The 22,541-nt window shown below is 48.3% G+C and overlaps 1 protein-coding gene across 2 annotated transcripts in view; it reads right to left on the reverse strand.

Moving 5' to 3' along the window:
- USP32 (ubiquitin specific peptidase 32) overlaps positions 1 to 22,541 on the reverse strand; it is a 1,504,025-nt gene that overhangs the window by 343,576 nt on the left and 1,137,908 nt on the right. For both annotated transcript variants that reach the window (XM_086954917.1, XM_086954918.1), the window contains exon 23: positions 18,506 to 18,680. In XM_086954917.1, the coding sequence (XP_086811043.1) occupies positions 18,506 to 18,680 (175 nt within the window). The remainder of the gene's footprint in view (positions 1 to 18,505; positions 18,681 to 22,541) is intronic.

Here is a 22,541-nt window from a genome sequence, read left to right on the forward strand (position 1 = left end):
GCCACACGCATCCCTGGTCACTGCCAAGGGGTCAGAGATAGCATGCTGCAGCTGTGAGGTGGTCAGATGCTCCATGCCCCAGATATCATTGGCCACTTTCGGTGGGTCAGAGGTTGCATGCTCTGGCTATCACTGATTTCAGTGAGAGTATCAGCTATCACTGGTCTCTGTCAGGTGGTCAGACACTGCATGTCCAGGGCTCTCACTAGTTAGTCAAGGACTCAGGGATAGTATGCTCTTGTCATCACTTATCACACTCAGGCACTTTCACGTGCAATTACTGGCGGTACCCAAAGCTCGAGGCGCGCAACTTCCATTGAACTCAAAGGGCTACAGCCTCCTCCCCCAGCCACCCCACCCCGCTTCCCCCTTGTGTATGTGAGCCCGGCTGAAACAACTTGGACACACACAAAGCCACACCGAGTACTTCACAGGTCGTTAAAAGACCTTTAACTTGTTAATGAGGCTTTGATGCTTTTCACCCCTCGGTGTGAATTAGGCCCCTGACGTGAGCACCCTCAATCAGCCCGACGCCACTAAGGCAAACCAAGGAACTGCTCTGACAGAATCTGTGACCCCCTTCTCAGGACTCCACGACCCCCCCTGGGGGTCGCGCTCCACAGATTGAAGACCTCTGCTCTAGAACCCTCCTGAGAGAACCTTCTGCCCCTCAGATTTTTGGGCACTTGTGCTATAATACCTGCTGTGCAAATCCGAGTTGAGCCTCTCAGGGGAGGAGGGTGGGCGTATGTGAAACTATGAAAGCTTGCAATACTGGAGAACTACAGTTACAGGTAAGTAACTTGTTTTCTTACTCCAGAATTGGAGCTTTCATAGATTCACATACCTGAATCAGAATAGCGAGTAGTAAATCATAGCACATTTTGTTTTTGTTACCTGCTTCTCACAAATAGGCAAAGCATGATACTTGCACATAGTAGTAACTGTATCAAAATAATCATAGACATATCGTCCATAAATGACATATCCAATATCATACCACAATAAAATGTGCTTTTCTTACCAACCAAAGGAAGGAGGGATGACAAAGAAGGCTCACAGTTATTTGAAAAGGTTCCTCAGCACTGCTTGTCCCACTGCTACATCGCTTCTTGCATGAGCATCCAGGCTGTAATGCCTGGTGAAGGTATGCGTACTCCTCCAGGTAGCTGCTCTGCAGATGTCCTGAATAGAGACGCCTGAAAATAGGGCAGTAGAGGTGGATACCGCTCTTGTGGAATGTGCATGAACACGTGCTGTCAATGGCTTCCCCGCCGCCTGATGACAGAATTGAATGACATTCGAGATCCATCATGCAATTCCCCTTTTTGATAATGGGCAATCTTTCCTGGAGGCACTAAAAGCCACAAACAATTGTGTAGATTTTCTGATAGGTCTAGTCCTTTGCAAATAAAACTTCAGGCAACGCTGGACATCCACAGTGTGGAGAGTCCTTTCCGCCGCCGTAGATGGTTGAGAAAAGAATCTTTTCAGGATTCATGGCTCATTTAAATGGAAAACCAATGGTACTTTCGAAAAAAAAAATTGGATTTGTTCTGAGCACCAATCTGTCCTCCCTGAATTGCAGAAAAGGTTCTTGGGTCGTAAGGGCTTGTAGTTCTCCCACCCTTCTGGCTGATGTCAGAGCTATTAATAGAGCCACCTTCCAGGATAGGAATTTGAGATCAGTTTTGTGAATTGGCCCAAATGGTGATTTCATCATTTGTGATAAGACAATGTTTAGTTGCCATAGAGGCGGAGGAGGTCTGATAGGTGGGTAAATTCGAAACAACCCCTTCATGAACTGTTTCACAATTCTTTCCGACCACAGAGATGGACCTGCTGAGTTTCTTCTGTATCTAGAAATGCACTTTAATAGAGGCATGGGCTAATCCAGACTTTGCCAGCCTTAGTAAATATGGGATGATTTGATACGCCTCTGCCCGCAGAGGATGTAATTCGTTCTCCTGGCACCATAAGCAGAATCTTTCCATTTCATCCTGTATGTCCTATTAGTGCTTTCAGCTCTTGCCTTTGCCAGGATTTCTCTGCATTCTGCCGGAATGTTTAAGCGATGAAAATCTTCATAGTCAGGAGCCAGGCGGCTAATTGCAGTGATATCGGGTCTGGATGCCGCACTTGTCCCTTCTCCATAGTCAATAGTGCTGGTATTGGCTGTAGACGTATTGGCTCGGTCTCTGATAAAAGGAGCAGCTCTGTGAAATAATGCTGCCTGGGCCACCAAGGGGCTATTAGTATCATTCTGCACGGTTCTTTTTTCATCTTCAGGAGCACTCGTGGCCGGAGGTGAATCCGCGGAAAGGTGTACGTAGGCCAAGACGCCTGACCATGCCATCGAAAACACATTCTCCCATGAGCCCCTTTGGTGACGCCAGCTTGCAAAGAATTGGCATTTCTTGTTCTGGGCTGTGGCAAACAGATTCACCGTTGGTATTCCCCACTTGGCAAAGATGGTCAACAGCGTGTCCTGATCCAGCTCCCACTCGTGACAGGTCGTTTTTTGCCTGCTGAGAGTGTCCGCTGTTGTGTTTTGATCTCCTGGAAGATGTATGGCCTTCAGAGTCACACTGTGATCTATCACCCATTTCCATATTTTCTGAGCTTCCTTTGACAGAGAGAGAGAGATCTTGTGCTCCCCTGTTTGTTTATGTAGTGAACTGCCGTTGTGTTGTCTGTCTGCACCAACACTGATCTCCCTTCTATTCTTGGCAGGAAGGCCAACAATGCCAATCCTATTGTCCTTAATTCCAATAGGTTTATGTGAAGGTGTTGTTCCGGTCTGTTCCATCGGCCAATGACTTTTAACTCCTGTAGGACTGCTCCCCATCCTTCGAGAGAAGCATCGTGGTAACTACTAACAGAGCTGGTTCGGTCAGGAAGGACAGACCCACCGAGATATTGTTCCTGCGATTCCACCACTTTACCACCTGCAACATTGGTTGCGTGACTTTGATCTTGTCCTCGAAGGATCCCTTTGCTTGGCACCACTGAAGGTCTAGCTCTTCTTGTAAGGGCCGCATTCTCAAACGGCATAGGGGAATGAGTGATATGCATGAAGATATCGTCCCCAGAAGTAATTTGTATTTTCGGACTGAAAGAGACTTGCTTCTCCTGAATTCTTTGGCTAGAGAGACGAGCCCCAATTGCCTCTCTATGGATGGGAATGCCTTGTTTTGTGATGTATTTAGGATTGCAACTAGAAACCTGGTCGTTCTGGATGGCTGCAGAGACGATTTTTCCATGTTTAAGCTCAGGCCCAGATCTGCAAACAACTACATGCAAGCTGAAGTCAAAGCGTGAGCTGCCTCCTGCGATGGTGCCTTTACTAACCAGTCGTCCAGATATGGGAATATTTGGTGTTTTTGCCTTCGGAGATAGGCTGCCACTGGCGCCAGACATTTTATAAAAATTCTTGGTGCAGATTTGAGACCAAATGGTAGCACTTTCAATTGATAATGGTCTTTGAACACTGTAAAACGAAGGAACTTTCTGTGGGACGGATGGATGGGATATGAAAATGTGCATCCTGTAAATCTAGGGAGGTCATCTGATCTCCTGGGTTTAAGAGCAGCAGAATATCTTGGAGGGTCACCATTCTGAATGACTGTTTTTTGAGATAGGCATTTAGGGACCGTTGGTCCAAGATCAGACGCCACCTGAGAGCATCCTTTCTGATCAAAAAGAAACGGGAATAAAATCCTTGTCCGCTTTGTGAGTTCGGCACCGGTTTTATTGCTCCCTTTCGGAGCATTGCCCGAATCTCCCGACGCATCTGAGACAGGTGTTTTACTTCTTGATATGTAGGTGGCGTGGGAGGAGGGAATTGTTGGAATTCCAGAGTATGTCCGAATTTTATTATGTGGAGGACCCATTTGGCCGATGTTATTTTCTGCCACTGTTGTAAATAATGAGTCACTCTTCCATCCAGGGGAACATTTGACAGGGTAGAAGGATAAGAACCCGGAACTTGTAAGTTGTCATTGCCTTTTATTGTTATCTTTCCCTGAACGACCTCCTCGTCCTCTGGGAGTGGACTAGAGTAGCCTCCAGAGTGTTTCTGGCCACATTGCTGCCGGTAGAGCTGCGAAGAGAAAGAATAGGATGTGTATCTTCCTTGCTGGTAGCTACCTCTATACGAAGGTTGTCCTCTTCCACGGGCGCCTCGAAAGGGCTCCTTCCGGTAACGTACCCAAAGCTTTCGCTATATCAGTATCCTTCTTAATACTCTGAAGAGTCTCATCCACTAGACGTCCAAACAGATCCTCCCCATCAAAAAGTGGATCCAGAATCTTATTTTGGACCTCCGGTCTGAAGGCCGTGGCCCTCAGCCAATCCTGGTGCCGCAAAACTGCTGCTCCTCCTAGGGAACGAAAGGCTGTGGTAGCTATGTCCATAACTTCAGCTGAAGTTCTCTCCCCTTCCTGCAGAACTTTCTTTGCCTCCTGCTTACTGTCTTCCGGAAGGAGGTCGACATATGGTGCTATATCGCACCACATCTGTCTGTCGTATCTGCCCAGGATGACAAGGGCATTAGCTGCTCTGACCAGGACAGCTGACATCGAGGAGAATTGTTTACCAGCGTTGTCTAAACGCCGTCCCTCCCTGTCTGGAGGTGCAAAAATAGGTGCTGATGGGTTTTTTGATTATTTGTTGCGCTGCCTGCGAAATGATAGAGTCCGGTTTAGGATGTCCCAGCAAACACGCCGGAGCGTCCTCCTTACTGGTGGAGAATCCGCTGGCACTTGGGTGGGTGATGGTGGAGAGGGAATTAGGTAGCCATTCCATTCTCTGTGGGGTTCCGTTAGTTCCCCTTCTTCGCAGTCCTCATCATCTGTGGTCAAAGGATCCTGCTGCTGTTGGACCAGAGGTGTCTGCGGAGCAGTGTCTAGTAGGCTTTCCCTACTGCAGACTGGAGTGGCCGGAATAGAACGATGTCGTGAAGGTGGAACGTCTTGAGGGGCCACTGATGGAGGAAACCTCTTCTTATAATCCGCCAACATGAATTGCAAGTCCATCATCATTGAAGATAGCACTGTGACCATCTCTTCCTGAGGCTCTTGTTGGTAGCGATGGTGTGAGAGGCCCTGGTATTTCTCATAACCATCTTCATCGTCATCTTCTTGACATTTTACGTGGAATTCAGATGGGCTTCTGGCATACCCGAAGTGTCCGTCGTCATCCTCCTCATCCGACTCTTCCTCCTCCAAAAGGTGCGATGGGACCAGAGGAGTAATCTTGCTCGGGGAACTCACTGCTGGCATGATCTTCTTCTTCTGCTTTTCTGGAGTGTGTCTCGTCGATGAGCCCGTCAACGAAGTTGTTGTTGTCGTCGCCATCAGTGCAGTAGAACCATTCCTCGCCGGCGGCATTGTAATTGTTGTCGACGTTCCTGTCGACGACCCTGTTGTCATCACCATCGACCACAATCCCGTTGTCGACATGGCCGTCGTCATTGTGAGAAGTTGGCCCGATATGCAGCGTTCGCTATTCTAGCGACCGCTATGTATCGTTCCAAACGACCCTTATGGTGATTGGTTGTAAGTCAACCTATAGACCAGCTATCCTAGTAGCGTGGATACGAGCAGTCTAAGGCTAAAGACTCGAGAGGGCGTGTTAAGCCAGCTGTTTACCACACATGTACCCCTTGAACACCCAGTGAAAGGACACCACACAAGTGTTATGAAAATAAACAGGATATTTATTAAGATTCACAACAGCCCTGTACTCTTTATGAGGACAGGGTACTAAGCACAAACCAAATCTCTTAGGAAAATACTTCAAGTGCACAGTTAAAACAAGTGTCCGAGGACACGGAAAGTTTAGAGGTCTCGGGCGGACCCGATAAGGCAAGTCGGAAGCGAGGGACTCAGGACCCTAGAGTAAAGAGGCTATGCAGGCACCGAAATGCCGAGTTACCTAGCCACGAGGGCTGCGGCTGCACAAGTCTTACAGGCGTCTGGTGTCTTCGCTGACGAGCCAGGAGCCGGAAGAAAAGGAGTTGCTGGCCGGCGACCAGTGATGAATAGTTCGTAGAGATCCAAGCCTGGATCAGAGATCGTTGATACCTGAAAGCAGAGGGGACCAAGTTCGTACTACTAGCCAGTAGTCAGAGGGTACCCGGAGGGCCCCGGTTGGCCGTCACCTCGACTAGGTGAGTGGGCGACGCTAGGCTCTGCAGTCTCACGGACCAGGAGGCGTTGACGGCGACCCGGATGGAGGTGCGAGCTGTCCCACGAAGGATGATGCTGTCGGCGTCGCTGGGCCCAGGATTGGGGCAACAAGCCTTGGCAGATTTCAGGGCCACGTGGAGGGCCTAAAATGGCGTCTTGAGGGGACCAGGAGGGTCCGGGGTGCTCCTCTCAAAGATGGAAGCAAGGGCCAGTCTGGAGCAACCAGACCAGCAGCGTTGGTTGTCGGATGTCGTCACAGGAGGGCACAAGCCAGCGGCTAGTGACCGGACAACGTGTTGAGCAGCAAGCAGAAGGGCCCCACGCAGATCGTGGAGATGCTGGGAGACTGCACTTCGGTGCTGGAGCGGCTCAGGGTCGGGGCTTCTCGGACCCCAGAGCACTCACCAGGGAATTACTTCGATGGTCGTGCTGGTTAAGAAAGCGTGCAGGTTTTGATGATGGCCGGTCCCTCGAGGTCTCGTCGCACCCACAGATCACAGCTGAGCTGATGACGTGGGTAGAGGTCAGAGGGGCCAGGGAAGCCGGTTCTCGTCGAGCTGGGCCGTCGGATTCCTTGAGGAAGGACTTGCAGCAAACCGCAGAGTTCTTAGATGGTGCCCGCTGATGCAGGGTGACTACTCCTTAGTCACAAGGGAGAAATCTTGAGAAGAGTCTCGAATGTCCTTTCGTAGAAAGTAGTTCTTGATTCAAAGATGATCTAATTTGGAAGGGTCCCTGCTCCGGCCTTTATTCTAAAGAAAGGGGTGGGTACATGACTAGGTCCTGCCCTAAGGGTGGGACCAGGAAGGGGGGTAGTTACACCCCTCTCCCCTGCCGGACTTTCCCCAGGCCAGGGCTGGCGCCCCTGGAACTGGTTCTGACCGGCAGATGCGTAGTGAGCACCGGGGTGCCACTCTGCAGTCACCTTCTCGCAAAAGCCCTACCTACCCAGAATACACAAACCCTGTCTGGGACGGTGCGAACACCGCCCTCGACAGGAAACCCTTTGTCCAAGCGCTCCTCGCTGGAAGGACTCCCAGCAGCAGGAGGTCAGACTCGTGTCTGTGGTGGCAGCATCCATTTTGTGGAGCTGAGGCTTTAGTTAACTTTAACCGGGGTTCACAGTTACGTACATGTCGTGTCCCTCTAGAAGGGCGGAATGCTAACCTCGTCGCCAGAATTGGTGAGGGGGCAGTATCCCGATTCGTATGACACCTTACTCGACATGTCTTGATAACGCGATACCGAAGTTACCGATATGGTACGCGTTATCATGGAACAGCCATTGGGTCTTGATTCCAGAAGCTGCAACCGGGCTCGGCTCGGGCCAGAACCTAGTTCACACGAGCCCACGCACTCTGCCTTCAGGATTGTCAAGGCCTGCCATAGGAGTGACTGATAGGAACTCGGGTGTCCATTGTATGGTTAGATATAGAGCTACTATACCTAAAGCAAAGGGTGATTACACGACTTTGCCCCAGCTGTCATGCAGCCAGTTGTGTCAAATTTAGGAGGCCAGCCAGGGGTGGCATAATACATGCTGCAGCCCCTGGCGGCCCTGGGTGCACCAAGGCCCTGAGTTACAGGGTCTGATAAGGTGGCCCAGTACCAATTGGAAATGCACCTAGGGTACATGGAATCCATTTTAAAGAGAGAGCAGTAGGCCTGGGGTCCTGATTGGCAGGGTCCCAGGTCGACTATGTCCAAAACCAGCTAAAACACAGGGCAAAAAGTTGGGGGCAACCATAGTCAGGATGTACCTTCCTACACAACCCCCCCCCCAAACGAAAGGAGATAAGGCTATCCTTGTCCAGGTAAGCCTCTATTACCTAAGTGGCCATATAAGGAAGGACCAGCTCTGGCTTGGTTTCCCCCTGTGTCATGGTCCACTAGGCAACCCCTCACCCTAAGGGTATCTGAGGGTCTCCACCATAGGGAATCTCTGTCTCTGGTGTGTCTTGGGAAAGAAGAAGGCTGATGCTGGGATGGAGTACTGAAGTGAGGCTCCTCTACCTTTGGGCTCAACTTCCTCCAGTCACCATTCATCATGTGTGCCTTTCTTTCTTTAGCTGAGATGCACTGAGCTCTCAGGGTCAGCCTCTGGCTACCTAAAGCTGGAGGCTGAGTCCCTCTGTTTGGCTTACTGGAGGGACAGGTCAGGTTTGGGGTTTTTAGGCCCCAGGTTTGGCTGTGCCCAACAGTGTCCAGCTGGGGGAGGTCCCTAACTACTTTTAAGGGGGATCCCTCAGGAGTCTGTTCTATTTTCACTTGGCTAGGTTTACCAGCTTCAGTGATCCTAATCTTCTGATTAAGGGGTTCTTTTGGACAGGGGGCCCTTTGGGGTCCACCACTGGCCTCCCTGATCTCTTCAGCCCTGGGCCGACTGAGACAGGGTAGAGAGGTGCAGGTTACCTGCTCCAGACTGGGTCCCACCTGGGAAGGGTCCACTGCCATCAGGGGCTCTGCCAGGCTAGGCCTGACTACCTCTGGGGCAGTTCCTTCAACAGGGGTAGAGTCAGTTCCCTGAGGAGGCTGGCTCTCACCTAGTGTCTGGGAGGAGGAAGACTCTTCTTCCTCCTCAATGCTCTCTGTTTGAGTGGAGTGATCCATTGTTTCAGGCTTCACAACCTCACTATCTGTCTGAGTAGAGGCTGAGACCATTTCAACCTTGCCAACCTTTTCAGGAGGGCACTCAGTTTGTGTTTGGGCTGTGACTGTCACAGCCCTCCTATCCTGTTCTGAAAAGTCTGTCTGAGCCTGGGCAGTGGCTTCCACTGCCCTTCCAACCTTTTCAGGGAGGAATGGTGCTTGGACTGGGGCTGTAGCTATTACTGCCCCACTAACCTGTCTGGATAGGCCTATCATTCTGGAGTGAGTTTCTTGTTCCACCTCAGCCCATGCTGAGAGTTCCAGGTCATTCCCCAGTAAGCAATCTACAGGTAGGTTATCTGTCACTGCCACTCTCATGGGCCCTGTGACATTACCCCAACTGAGCTTGACTACTGCCATGGGATGCCTTCTCTTCACTCCATGAATGTCTGTCACCTGATAAGTAAAACCAGGGGTCAGTTGAGCAGAGGGGACCAGATGGTCAATCACCATGGTGATGCTGGCCCCTGTGTCTCTGAATGCCTCAACTTTCTGACCATTCACTAAAACCTCTTGTCTATACTTTCCCAAAATGTGGGGTCCAGTAGTGAAGTTGGCAAACCCCATGCCAGTCTCACAGACAAGAGTGTGGTCAGGGAACCTGGCTAGGCCATAGTCCTCCTGATTGCCCAAAGTAATGCCCACCACATTCTTGGGGGCACTCCCACCACCTGGGGGATTACCACTAGTGGTAACAGGAGGTCTGGGAGTGTTACTTGGGGGTATGTTTTCCTTATTGCTATTTTTAGGGCACTTGGCATCACTTTTGTAATGGCCCACCTGTTTACAGGTATGGCAATAAGGTTTCTTTTGTTCAGAAGGAGTGTTCTGGGACCCACCACCCTTGTTGGAGTTTTGGGGCCCCTGGGAAGTCTTCTCTGTGGATTTATCCCCACCCTTCTCTTGAGGCTTGGTTGATTCCTTTTTCTGGTCACCACCCTGGTTTTTAGGCCTGACCCTGGTTCTGACCCATTTGTCTGCCCTCTTACCCAATTCCTGTGGAGAGGTCAGATCAGAGTCTACCAGGTGCTGATGTAATAACTGGTTCTGACAATTATTTAAGAGTTGCTCCCTCATAATTAGATTATACAATCCTTTAAAATCAGTAACCTTACTACCCAGTAGCCAGCCTTCAAAAGCCTTAGTGGCACAATCAACAAAGTCAGTCCAATCTTGAGACTGAGTTTTCTGGGTGTCTCTGAACAGCATCCTGTATTGTTCAGTGGTTAAACCAAACCCATCAACCAGTACATTCTTCAAGATTTGGTAATTGTTAGCATCCTCCACCCTTGTGGTGAGGAGCTTATCTCTACCTTTACCATCAAAGGAGAGCCACAAGATAGCTGCCCACTGACTTTGGGGAACACCTTGCACAGTGCAGGCCCTCTCCAAAGCAGTAATCCATTTGTGGATGTCGTCCCCTTGTTTAAAGGGGGGCACTATCTTACTAAGGTGTTTTGTATCAAAACTCCTTTCCCTATTACTAGGTACAATGCTGCCACCAGTGGGGACTACCCCACTTAACTGTTGCTCTCTAGCAAAGGCAAGCCTTTCTTTGGCCAGGGCAAGTTCTTCCCTTTCAATCCTCAGATTAGCTGCCCTTTCTTTAGCTTCGTACACTCTCCTCTGAGGGGATGTCATCCCTCTTTGAAAAGAGTTGTGAGAGCCATTGGTTTGAAGGGATCTGCCAGAGTCTCTTGACAGAGATCTGGCTCGTCCATTCCCAATGTTAAGCTGACCTGATAGTGGCCCCAGGGGTCCCCCAGTACCACTGTCATGTTTGCTTAAGTTGGACCTGCTTAGTCTACCGACTTCTACCTGTCCCTTATCTGCCTCATCCCCAGAGGGATCCTCATTCTCATCATCCTCTACATCTTCAGTCTCAGTTGAGAGGTGGATGAGGTCAGGATCGTCTCTGGTTCCCTCAAGGGGAGGCATGTCTCCTTCTGGATTAGAAGAGCTAAGAAGGGTCTCAGCTTTTCTGGCATCATAAGTCTCCAAGAGACCAATCAGAAAGGAAGTTGTGGGGTTAGACCCCTGCTTGATCTTCCTGGAGTGACACACCTGTCTTAACTCCTTGAAGCTCAGCACAGTATATCTTGAAGGGATGACCTGTGGAGGGTCAGCTGACACAAGGGGAGACTCAGAGTTTCCTCCTTTGTCCGACATACTGTTTCTAGTGTGGTGTAAGTGATGCACCTACCTACACTATGTGTTTACCTACTGATCCCTTGCTAAGAGTTGCAGCCAAGGTGTGCTAGGCCTTGAGGAGCTGCAACAGCTGGTTCAGTAGAACTCAGAGTATTCTAAGCTTAGTTATATGTACTAACAGTACTTATGTGATCTTTCAACAAGATATTCTTAGGATACGTGTGGTAAAACAACAGCAAGCTCAAATCCCAACCGCTGCTCACCAATGTGAGAAGTTGGCCCGATATGCAGCGTTCGCTATTCTAGCGACCGCTATGTATCGTTCCAAACGACCCTTATGGTGATTGGTTGTAAGTCAACCTATAGACCAGCTATCCTAGTAGCGTGGATACGAGCAGTTTAAGGCTAAAGACTCGAGAGGGCGTGTTAAGCCAGCTGTTTACCACACATGTACCCCTTGAACACCCAGTGAAAGGACACCACACAAGTGTTATGAAAATAAACAAGATATTTATTAAGATTCACAACAGCCCTGTACTCTTTATGAGGACAGGGTACTAAGCACAAACCAAATCTCTTAGGAAAATACTTCAAGTGCACAGTTAAAACAAGTGTCCGAGGACACGGAAGGTTTAGAGGTCTCGGGCGGACCCGATAAGGCAAGTCGGAAGCGAGGGACTCAGGACCCTAGAGTAAAGAGGCTATGCAGGCACCGAAATGCCGAGTTACCTAGCCACGAGGGCTGCGGCTGCACAAGTCTTACAGGCGTCGGGGTCTTCGCTGACGAGCCAGGAGCCGGAAGAAAAGGAGTTGCTGGCCGGCGACCAGTGATGAATAGTTCGTAGAGATCCAAGCCTGGATCAGAGATCGTTGATACCTGAAAGCAGAGGGGACCAAGTTCGTACTACTAGCCAGTAGTCAGAGGGTACCCGGAGGGCCCCGGTTGGCCGTCACCTCGACTAGGTGAGTGGGCGACGCTAGGCTCTGCAGTCTCACGGACCAGGAGGCGTTGACGGCGACCCGGATGGAGGTGCGAGCTGTCCCACGAAGGATGATGCTGTCGGCGTCGCTGGGCCCAGGATTGGGGCAACAAGCCTTGGCAGATTTCAGGGCCACGTGGAGGGCCTAAAATGGCGTCTTGAGGGGACCAGGAGGGTCCGGGGTGCTCCTCTCAAAGATGGAAGCAAAGGCCAGTCTGGAGCAACCAGAACAGCAGCGTTGGTTGTCGGATGTCGTCACAGGAGGGCACAAGCCAGCGGCTAGTGACCGGACAACGTGTTGAGCAGCGAGCAGAAGGGCCCCAAGCAGATCGTGGAGATGCTGGGAGACTGCACTTCGGTGCTGGAGCGGCTCAGGGTCGGGGCTTCTCGGACCCCAGAGCACTCACCAGGGAATTACTTCGATGGTCGTGCTGGTTAAGAAAGCGTGCAGGTTTTGATGATGGCCGGTCCCTCGAGGTCTCGTCGCACCCACAGATCACAGCTGAGCTGATGACGTGGGTAGAGGTCAGAGGGGCCAGGGAAGCCGGTTCTCGTCGAGCTGGGCCGTCGGATTCCTTGAGGAAGGACTTGCAGCAAACCGCAGAGTTCTTAGATGGTGCCCGCTGATGCAGGGTGACTACTCCTTAGTCACAAGGGAGAAATCTTGAGAAGAGTCTCGAATGTCCTTTCGTAGAAAGTAGTTCTTGATTCAAAGATGATCTAATTTGGAAGGGTCCCCGCTCCGGCCTTTATTCTAAAGAAAGGGGTGGGTACATGACTAGGTCCTGCCCTAAGGGTGGGACCAGGAAGGGGGGTAGTTACACCCCTCTCCCCTGCCGGACTTTCCCCAGGCCAGGGCTGGCGCCCCTGGAACTGGTTCTGACCGGCAGATGCGTAGTGAGCACCGGGGTGCCACTCTGCAGTCACCTTCTCGCAAAAGCCCTACCTACCCAGAATACACAAACCCTGTCTGGGACGGTGCGAACACCGCCCTCGACAGGAAACCCTTTGTCCAAGCGCTCCTCGCTGGAAGGACTCCCAGCAGCAGGAGGTCAGACTCGTGTCTGTGGTGGCAGCATCCATTTTGTGGAGCTGAGGCTTTAGTTAACTTTAACCGGGGTTCACAGTTACGTACATGTCGTGTCCCTCTAGAAGGGCGGAATGCTAACCTCGTCGCCAGAATTGGTGAGGGGGCAGTATCCCGATTCGTATGACACCTTACTCGACATGTCTTGATAACGCGATACCGAAGTTACCGATATGGTACGCGTTATCATGGAACAGCCATTGGGTCTTGATTCCGCAAGCTGCAACCGGGCTCGGCTCGGGCCAGAACCTAGTTCACACGAGCCCACGCACTCTGCCTTCAGGATTGTCAAGGCCTGCCATAGGAGTGACTGATAGGAACTCGGGTGTCCATTGTATGGTTAGATATAGAGCTACTATACCTAAAGCAAAGGGTGATTACACGACTTCGCCCCAGCTGTCATGCAGCCAGTTGTGTCAAATTTAGGAGGCCAGCCAGGGGTGGCATAATACATGCTGCAGCCCCTGGCGGCCCTGGGTGCACCTAGGCCCTGAGTTACAGGGTCTGATAAGGTGGCCCAGTACCAATTGGAAATGCACCTAGGGTACATGGAATCCATTTTAAAGAGAGAGCAGTAGGCCTGGGGTCCTGATTGGCAGGGTCCCAGGTCGACTATGTCCAAAACCAGCTAAAACACAGGGCAAAAAGTTGGGGGCAACCATAGTCAGGATGTACCTTCCTACAGTCATCACCAAAGTCGTCAACGATGTCGTCGGCGTACCGCCGACGACGCTGCTGTCGTCGACGCTCCCGTCGACACTCCCTTCGACACTCCCGTTTTTTTATTTTTATTTATTTAACGATTTGTAGAGCGCCTGGTGACCCGAAAGCATCCCCGCGCTATATTGATTGTATTATCCAGAGGAGAGGGGAGAAAGAGGGAAGGGACTTTATTTTGGGAATAAGAGCGTTTTTAGTTTTTTTCGGAAGATCAGATAACTGGGTTCCAGCCTAAGGGTACAGGGGAGGGAGTTCCACCCGGCAGATGCCTTCAAGGAGAAGCGTCGACCTCCTTTCCGTGTCTTCCTGTATCTGGGGATGTTGGCCAGACGCTCATTCTCAGACCGAAGGGATCTGGGGGCCTTATAAGGAGTAACCAGGTCACTGAGGATCGTAGGGCCAACTCCGTTCATCAATTTGTGTGCAGTGCACATGGCCTTAAATTCCACCCTTTGGCGCACTGGCAGTCAGTGAAGGGCCTTGATTGCTGGTTTGGCTGATACTCTGGAGGGAAGGTTCATAAGTAGTCGGGCTGCTGCATTCTGTATGCGTTGAAGTTTAGCCATGGTGGCCTCTGGGGCTCCCAGATATACCATGTTGCTGTAGTCCAACCGTGCCAGTATTAAACCTTGGACTAGGAGTTTTCTAGATGCGGGCGGGAGTAAGGGGAGAATCCTGCGGGTGGTGCGCATAAGCCCGAAACAGGTACCTGCTGTTTTTGAAGCTTGCGTTTTCATCGAAAGCTCGGGTTCCAGCCAGAGCTTGACTCTGACTCTAATACAATCAATGGTAGCTTTTGTACCTCTGTGTTCGTCGTCGTAGACGATGACTTCTTCGTCGACGGCCTCGTCGACGATCCAGTCAACGATGTCGATTTTTTCACTTTCTCCTCAGGAATACTAAAGGAGGGCTTCTTGAATGATGCTGAAGCCAAAGGTGGTGTCTTTTAAGGCTTAGAAGAGGCTCTTTTAGATCCCTTTTCTCTCAAAGTGTGTCCTTTGCTCTCCTTTACTTTTGGCTGAGGAATTTGGAAGGACTACGCCCTGAAGACCTTTGAGTGGTCTTTTTTAGGGCCTTCTCAGGACGGTCCCCTGAGAAATGAGGCTGAGGTGATCTTGATCTTATTTGAGATCCCCTGGACGAAGAGGAGGATTCCTGGTCACTATCACTAGAAACCACCTCCTTTTCTGGCCTTGATCTTCAGAAGTCAAATTAAAAGGAGTCCCTCACGATCTCTAAGGGTCTTGCTAGAGAAAGTGCGACATACCTTGCAATCCTCTGCTTGGTGGTCCGGATAAAGACAGTAAATGCAGTCTTCATGTGGGTCATCAGTGTAGAGTCTCTTTTTAGAGCAGGTGGCACAGGCTCTAAAAAGACCCTTTTTCTCTTTTCCAGAAATTCTTAAGGATGTAGATAAGAAATAGTTTACCAAATTCTCAAATCCACAAGAAATAAAATGAAATCAAGCTTCTACAAAGTTGGAAATCCAGAGTTTGAGGTAGAAAATCTGAGGGGCAGAAGGTTCTCTCAGGAGGGTTCTAGAGGGTGAGGAGCTCTGATTGGCTAAGGGAAAAGTTTGGTCCTTTTTTACATAACAAAGCAAAAGGGAAATGGGCCTAGGCCTTTTTTTCAGTTAGCTATACTGCTAAGCTGCTAAGCATTGCTTTTTTATATACCGGAGACTCCCGTCTGGACGACGGGGAAATGATTCAGGTATGTGAATCTATGAAAGCTCCAATACTGGAGTAATATGCTGTTTACACGCACGAACCTTCGGTGTGTATGAATATGCCCTTTACACGCACGAACCTTCGGTGTGTATAAATATGCCCTTTACCTGCACAAACCTTCAGTGCGTATGAATATGCCGTTTACACGCACAAACCTTCGGTGTGTATGAATATGCCCTTTACACGCACGAACCTTCGGTGTGTATGAATATGCCCTTTACACGCACCATCCTTCGGTCTGTATGAATATGCCCTTTACACGCACAAACCTTTGGTGTGTATGAATGCATGTATAACTTTGCCGTTTATAAGAGTGAACCTTCGGTGTGAATGAATGTGTGAATAAATATGCTGTTTAAATGCGCGAACCGTCGGTGTGTATGAATATGCTGTTTACAAGAGCGAACCTTCTGTGTGTACGAATGCATGTGTGGATGTGTTGTTTTCAAGTGTGTACCTTTGATGTTTATGAATGCATGTAAGAATATGCTGTTTACACGTGCGAACCTTCAATGTGTATGAATATGGCGTTTACACATGCAAACCTTCAGTTTTTATGAATGCATGTATGGGTGTGCCATTTACGAATGTATGGCTGTGCTGTTTATATGTGCAAATCTGGCAGAAAGGCAACACAAAGGCAACAGTGCTCTGCTCAAGGGCGAAGGCAAACACCCATAATGTGTGATTAGAAGGGGTAGCTGATTTATGGACTCTTACTTCAACATGATGCTGTGTTCTTTAAGAAGCTTGTCAATATTGACGGTAGCACATAACACCTACAGCTGTCTACTTCGCTGTTTAATGATCACACTGATTGTCAAAGAGTTGTGCTAGTAGTTGCATGCAGTAAAGAGCGAGCCACCTAACTCACTGTCCAGTGAAGCAGTGTCAACCACTTGCCTTTCATTGTTGGTTATGAAAGGTGCAAGGATTTACACACTATGGCCTGGGCACTTCAAAAGCAATGTAATCGCCTTGCACTGCTCACCAGTGTGCATCCGGCCTTTCTCGAAGGTGATAGAATGTCACACTATGATACACCAATCTTCTGCTTTCTGCTAAGACTGGAATAATGTCACAGCATTAGAAGGGTGACCTTCCCTGAAACCGGTCCTGGTCCCAGGATGCTTGTTTCGGGCCCAGGGAGCACCTGGCCTGGCTGTTCAGTTAGGACTGTTCCAATGGGGCACAGGGTCAAGACTGATTTGCATGGGCACAGTGTCAAGACTAATTTGCATATGGCTGGGTCCAAACTGGGGTGGCATAGTGGGCAAAAGAACGATGGATTTAACCCAGATCTTTTGACTGGAGGAGAATGTTTGCATTGTCAGCATTCCGTCTATCATTTGTTTGCTGTAACACTTTTCGCCCTAATTGGGATGGGTATGCCCAGACGTGGGTCCCTTGCTCACTGTGCCACTGGATACAAGCTAGCCTGGTTGAAGAAGGGTGACATACCCTGAAACCGGTCCCAGGATGCTTGTTTCTGGTCCAGGAAGGACCTGGCCTAGCAGTTTGGTCTGGACTGTTCCCGTGGGGCACACAGTCAAGACTGATTTGCATATGGCTGGATCCAAACTGGAGTGGCGTAGCAGGCAAAAGAACGATGGATTTAGCCCAGATCTTTTGACTGGGGGAGAATGTTTGCATTGTCAGCATTCCGTCCATTATTTGTTTGCTGTAACACAGACTGGAATAATGAGTCGGGCTCTGCTTCTAAAAATATAGCAGTCATTCTGACACCAACTAGTACTGTCTAGTAAAAAAGGCAGGCCAGCTGAAAATACTCGTATTTCACCCGCAGAAGCATGCTAGATTCTCGGGTACTTGTGAAATGCCAATACAAGTACTGCCGCCCCTTGGCATTGTGCCAGTATCTCTAGAAGCCCTTCTAAGAAGTGCTGTTGTTTTCTCACACTGATCACCAGTGAGACTTCAGACCCACTCCCCGTCTATGCCCACTGTTTACTGAGTCTGCCAGCAAGCCACAATAGTTTTATAACTCATCCAACCATGAACAACTATACACAAATCTAATTTGTGTATAGTTGTGCACGGTTGGGTGAGTGATAAAACTATTGTGGCTTGCTGGCAGACTCATTAGACAGTGGGCATAGACGGGCAATGGGTCAAAACACAAAGCACCTAATTATTAACAATATGTTGTTTAACCTTGTAAGAAAGAATAACAAGTAATAGTCAGCACTCAAGAATTAAAATATTAAGGCTGATAATTAATCAGAGTCACATTCCCGTTCATCATTTTTTTTTCAGTACCAACAGGGACCAACAATAAGCATACCTGTCCAAAAGAGTAAGCCCAGTTCAAACTGGGAGCCTGTCTCCTGTTTTTAGGAGACTCAAGCATACTATTGTAGAATGTTCGTTAGCAGCCATCTTGGTATAAAAAACAATAGAGTCATTGTAGATTATAGGTACCTTTGTTAGGCAAGCTTAGGAATCTTTACTGTTTAAGACCTCTTTAGGTATTACCACAAGTTGAGTACAACGCACAAATGGAAAGCCTCCACACAAAACAACCTCAGATGTTCAGATTCTGGCAGACATAGAGTACGTAAAGTTCAACGGCAAACAAGTGGTATGGCCTTGGACAGCACTGCGACTGTCTGGTGTTATTAAGAATTAAGTCTGGGTCTTAAAGCAACTCAAACACTACCACAAGGGTGCACGGCTCCTTACCATTGGCGAAAATATCAGAAAATCCAATCACTGGTTGAAACATTCATGTGAACCTCCCTCACTTATATCGGATGCTAATGAGGCCCCAGTGTACCGGATTTCTGTTTCTGTTTCCAGCACTCTTAACTTATCACTTTTCAGAATATCAACCTTGCACTGTATATGTTCACATGTACCCCCAAAAAAAAGATACAACGGCACTCAGAGAAAAATGTTACTTGAAATTCTCCCGTTTAGAGAGTGCACTTTCTCTTAAAACATGCGGCAGGTATTTCCACAAGAAGACAATCTCACCTGTAATTTCTAAGTGCATATAGCTGTCCATTGGGAGGGGCAACGAGAGAAAATTGAAAGGATCAAAGCGAACACTTATATGGCCACATGTTTTGCATTTCACTTGGGAGCGCAGCTGTCCATGGAACAAATCCACCACAATAGACTTGTTTCGCCTCAAATGATTGTCCCAAGCCTGAGAAGGGAAAAAAATCAGGAGTCAGATGGTTTTGAAGAGAAACGGATTATGTGCAATACTGAGGTTTTCCGTAAAAAGGATCGGTTTTTCGAATTGCCACTTACGTTTTTTTGTCACAACATAGGTCACCTTGCATTCCCCGTCTCAGAAACTTAGTCAGGATTTCTAAAACACTGCATTGTAAAATTGCATGTGGCACATCAGACACTTGATCACCGTCCCTTTAAATGGTAGTCTGTGATAGCAAATTATAACGTTGGAAAGTAAGGAATGAGCAGCAGAATTGCCGAAGAATGTGTCTAACGTTTTTCAGCGCTGCACAACATTTAAACAAACTTCTTAGCTATGCTACAGAACACCATTTCAAAGGGACAAGAACAACCACCAACTTGAAACAAGTGATTCGCTTGAAACTGTTGAATCTTGAGTTTTTATTCCTGGTCGCACACACACACCAACCATCACTTACCAACCTATCCGCTGCCAACAGGCAGAGCCACCCACACGCACACACCTGAATACAGAAGACTAGCACTTTAAAAAAATGCTAAACAAACACACTACTATTACACTCGTATAAATGGGGAACGCTTTAGCAGAGTTGTATAGTGCAAAGTAGTGGCACAAAGCTAGCACGAATTTTCTGTTGTACAAAGCAAAAGGAGCAAGCCTTCATTTTTGATAAATTTAAAGAATGGATGTGTGGCACCATGATATATGGGATTCTCTTTGGCAGCAGAACAAGAAATCCATGTGTATTCGAAATTGATTCTTGGAATAGAAACTTAGAATAGCATAAAGCTGAACACTCATTTTGTATGTTATTTAATGCTTAATGCTGTTCACTCATGACAATTACCAACTGTTGGGTAATGGGGGTTTGAATGTTTGAAAAATAAGACCTTAGATATAGCAGCATTCACACAAACAGCAGGTTATTAGGATAGGTTTCTGCTGATTTGTTGACCGTATAAGATAAAAAGGCTCACAAATCTCTGCTATAATTCATCTCCTCAAAACTAAAATTTACGTTACCTACAAATAAAGTAATATGAGACTGTGCTCAAGCATTTTGGTACACCAAAAAGAAAAAGTTACTTCCCTTCGGTAAAATATGTCGAGTGGATATTTCTAGTGGACAGATATTTGTAGTTGATAGATATGTCATTGGGATATTTCTAATGGCTCTAAGAAACTTTTCTTCTGATGAATACTTCTACCTGCAGATTTCTTACCTCTTGAATGGATTCCTGTGCACTACCCATCTACCGAATGGAAGGCCGTGATGGATGGGTATACCAGGAGGAAATACAATACAAATCGGGCAAAATGCCCACCCCTCAATACTTCCAAAACTAGCCAATAATTCTTTGCAAAGGTGCAAGGGAATGACCAAGTGGCAACTCTGCTGATGTTACCTACCGAGAATGCAATAGACAAGGCTGAAGTTGTGGATTTGACTTTTTTAGAATGAGCCCTAATGCCCTCTAGTGGATCCTTATGAGCTGTGGCATAGCAGAGTTTAATGCATACAAAGATCCATCTAGATAATGTTCTTTTCCACACTGCTTTCCCTTTTCTGTTGCCTATATAGCCTATGAAAAGCGATTCATCTTTGTGCGGTTGATGTCTAAACTCACCACAAGCTTTGGATCAAGCATCTGCAGTCTCTCCGTCTCCTTGAAAAGGTGAAGGGGTGTGGTGGGGGGAGGAGAGGGGGGTAGAAAGATGGAAGCATTCAGGACTGACTCAGATGGAAGGTGGTGACCACCTTCAAGAGGAAAACAGCTCTGGCTCTGAAGACCAACTAGTCAGAGTAAAAAGTGGGAGGGGGACTTTGGCGCTCAGTTCTTCCAACTCGCTAACATGCCTTGCGGAAGGGATAGCAAAAAGAAAAACAGTTTTGATGGTTGAGACGTAGTAAACAACTGTGAAAGGGATGAGATTGAGCCTTTATGAAAAAATAAGAACCAGGCTTAAATCCCACGGTGGCATAACAAAAGGAGTGGGTGGAAACATATTGGTCAGACCTTTGAAGAACCGCAAGTTGATGGAGACCTGAAAAGGAATGGTTGATCAAGCAGGCATAGGAAAGCAAACAAGGCCACTAGATACTCCCTTTTATCATACCCTCAGCACAGTTTTTTTGTGTCAAATAAAGTAAAAACTTCAGGCACTTTCACTGCGTGAACCTAATCTTCTGTGCACCAAGTGACAAACTTATGACAGCTACAGGAGTAAAGCGATTTTGCAGAGGAACAACAGACATGTAAGATCATTTCCACCACGTCATCAGGTAGTTTAAACACACTAAAGTGTCCCTGCTTAAGCTCCATATATGAAGAAGTAGACCCTGGAGACGAGGGGGGAGAACTCTAAATCCGACTGGGAGATCGAGGGGAGATGTTTCTTGACATACCTCATCACAGTAGTATTGTCTGATTAGATCGGGATTGAGCAGTAGTGATGGAAGAAAGCCTTGAGCTCCAGGCAAATCACCCTCAGTTCGAGCAGATTAATGTGAAGGAGGCCAAAGAACTCTGATCTCCAGTTCCTAGATGAACCCCCAGCTTTAGAGTGGAGGCATCTTTCCCAACCGTGGCAACCGCAAGATGGGGTTGCCAGGATACCCCTCTGGAAAGGTTCTCCTCCTCACCCCGCCAGGCAAATGTAAATGTAAATGTGTCAGCAGAAATGCGACACCAGGAGAATGCAAAAAGCCAGCTGACCTAGCAGGTGAAAGGCAGACTAGATTGGAATCTGAGCCCGACCCTAAAATCGTCAAAGCAGCGCATGAACGTTCAGCACTATCTGCTCAGGAGGCAAGACTCAGCCCAAGATGTTATTCAGTACTGCCCCATGAAAGAGGCACGGAGAGGGCTCAACGTGAGATTTAGGCACATTGATAGAAAACTTCAATTTGTGCAGCTGGGATGCTATCCACAGCAGATGCAGGCAGTTGTCCCAGTAGGAAAGAAACTGTAATCCCCCCTACCTGAGATGGGCTGCTATTGCCGCCATCACCGCTGTGAAAAATTGTAGCTCCAACATCAAACCAATAAAGGAAGGACTGCAAATTGGTAAGGAGTCAAGCCCACCACAAAATAAAGGTACTTCCTGTGGGACTTCAGGATGGGTATATGGAAATATACATCCTGCAAGTCAAGTAACACCATCCAGTCTCCATTAGTCTAAGTGCCTTCAGAACCTGTGCATCGGATAGCATCTTGAACTTCTCTACGTGGAGCAAGAGGCTCAAGATCCTGAGGTCCAGGTTTGATGAAGTATGCCATCTTTCTTTCGAACAAGGAAGTGTCGGAATATTTCATTGTTGACCAATCTACTGCTCTTGCACCAACTCCACAGTTCCCTTCTGAAGCAAGCTGCCACTTTCTGCTGAGGTGGGGGGAGATGTTCCTACTAAAGGTCTAACCGGGGAACAGACTGTTCAGAAGTGGTCAGAAGTTATGGCTTTCCAGGCCATGTAAAAAGAGACACCCAGCCTCACCTCTGGTCTCAAATGAACCGACAAGTGAGAACTAGTTCTGCCTCCTTGTGGTGGCTGAGAAGAACAAGGGAGTAACTGACTGAGGGATGAAAAGCCCCTACTCTTTGCGCAACTACTTTGTGACAGGATGGGGTTCAGGGGCTGTTGTTGAGCACATGTGCTTAGTTTTGGTAGGCCTCTCCCAAAAGCCCTAAGATTCCTTCCTTTGAGGCTGCAGACCACGGAAACAGACCGTGAGAGAGCTTGACTTAGTGTTCCTTAGCTGAATTGGCCTTCTCCTCGATTAATATAGTGCTTTCAAAATGGAGGTCCATCAATGTGGAATAAACACTAAAGGAGGATCCAGATGT

The sequence above is a fragment of the Lissotriton vulgaris genome, chromosome 2_1 (genome assembly GCF_964263255.1).
Source record: "Lissotriton vulgaris chromosome 2_1, aLisVul1.2, whole genome shotgun sequence".
In the NCBI taxonomy this organism is placed as follows: domain Eukaryota; kingdom Metazoa; phylum Chordata; class Amphibia; order Caudata; family Salamandridae; genus Lissotriton; species Lissotriton vulgaris.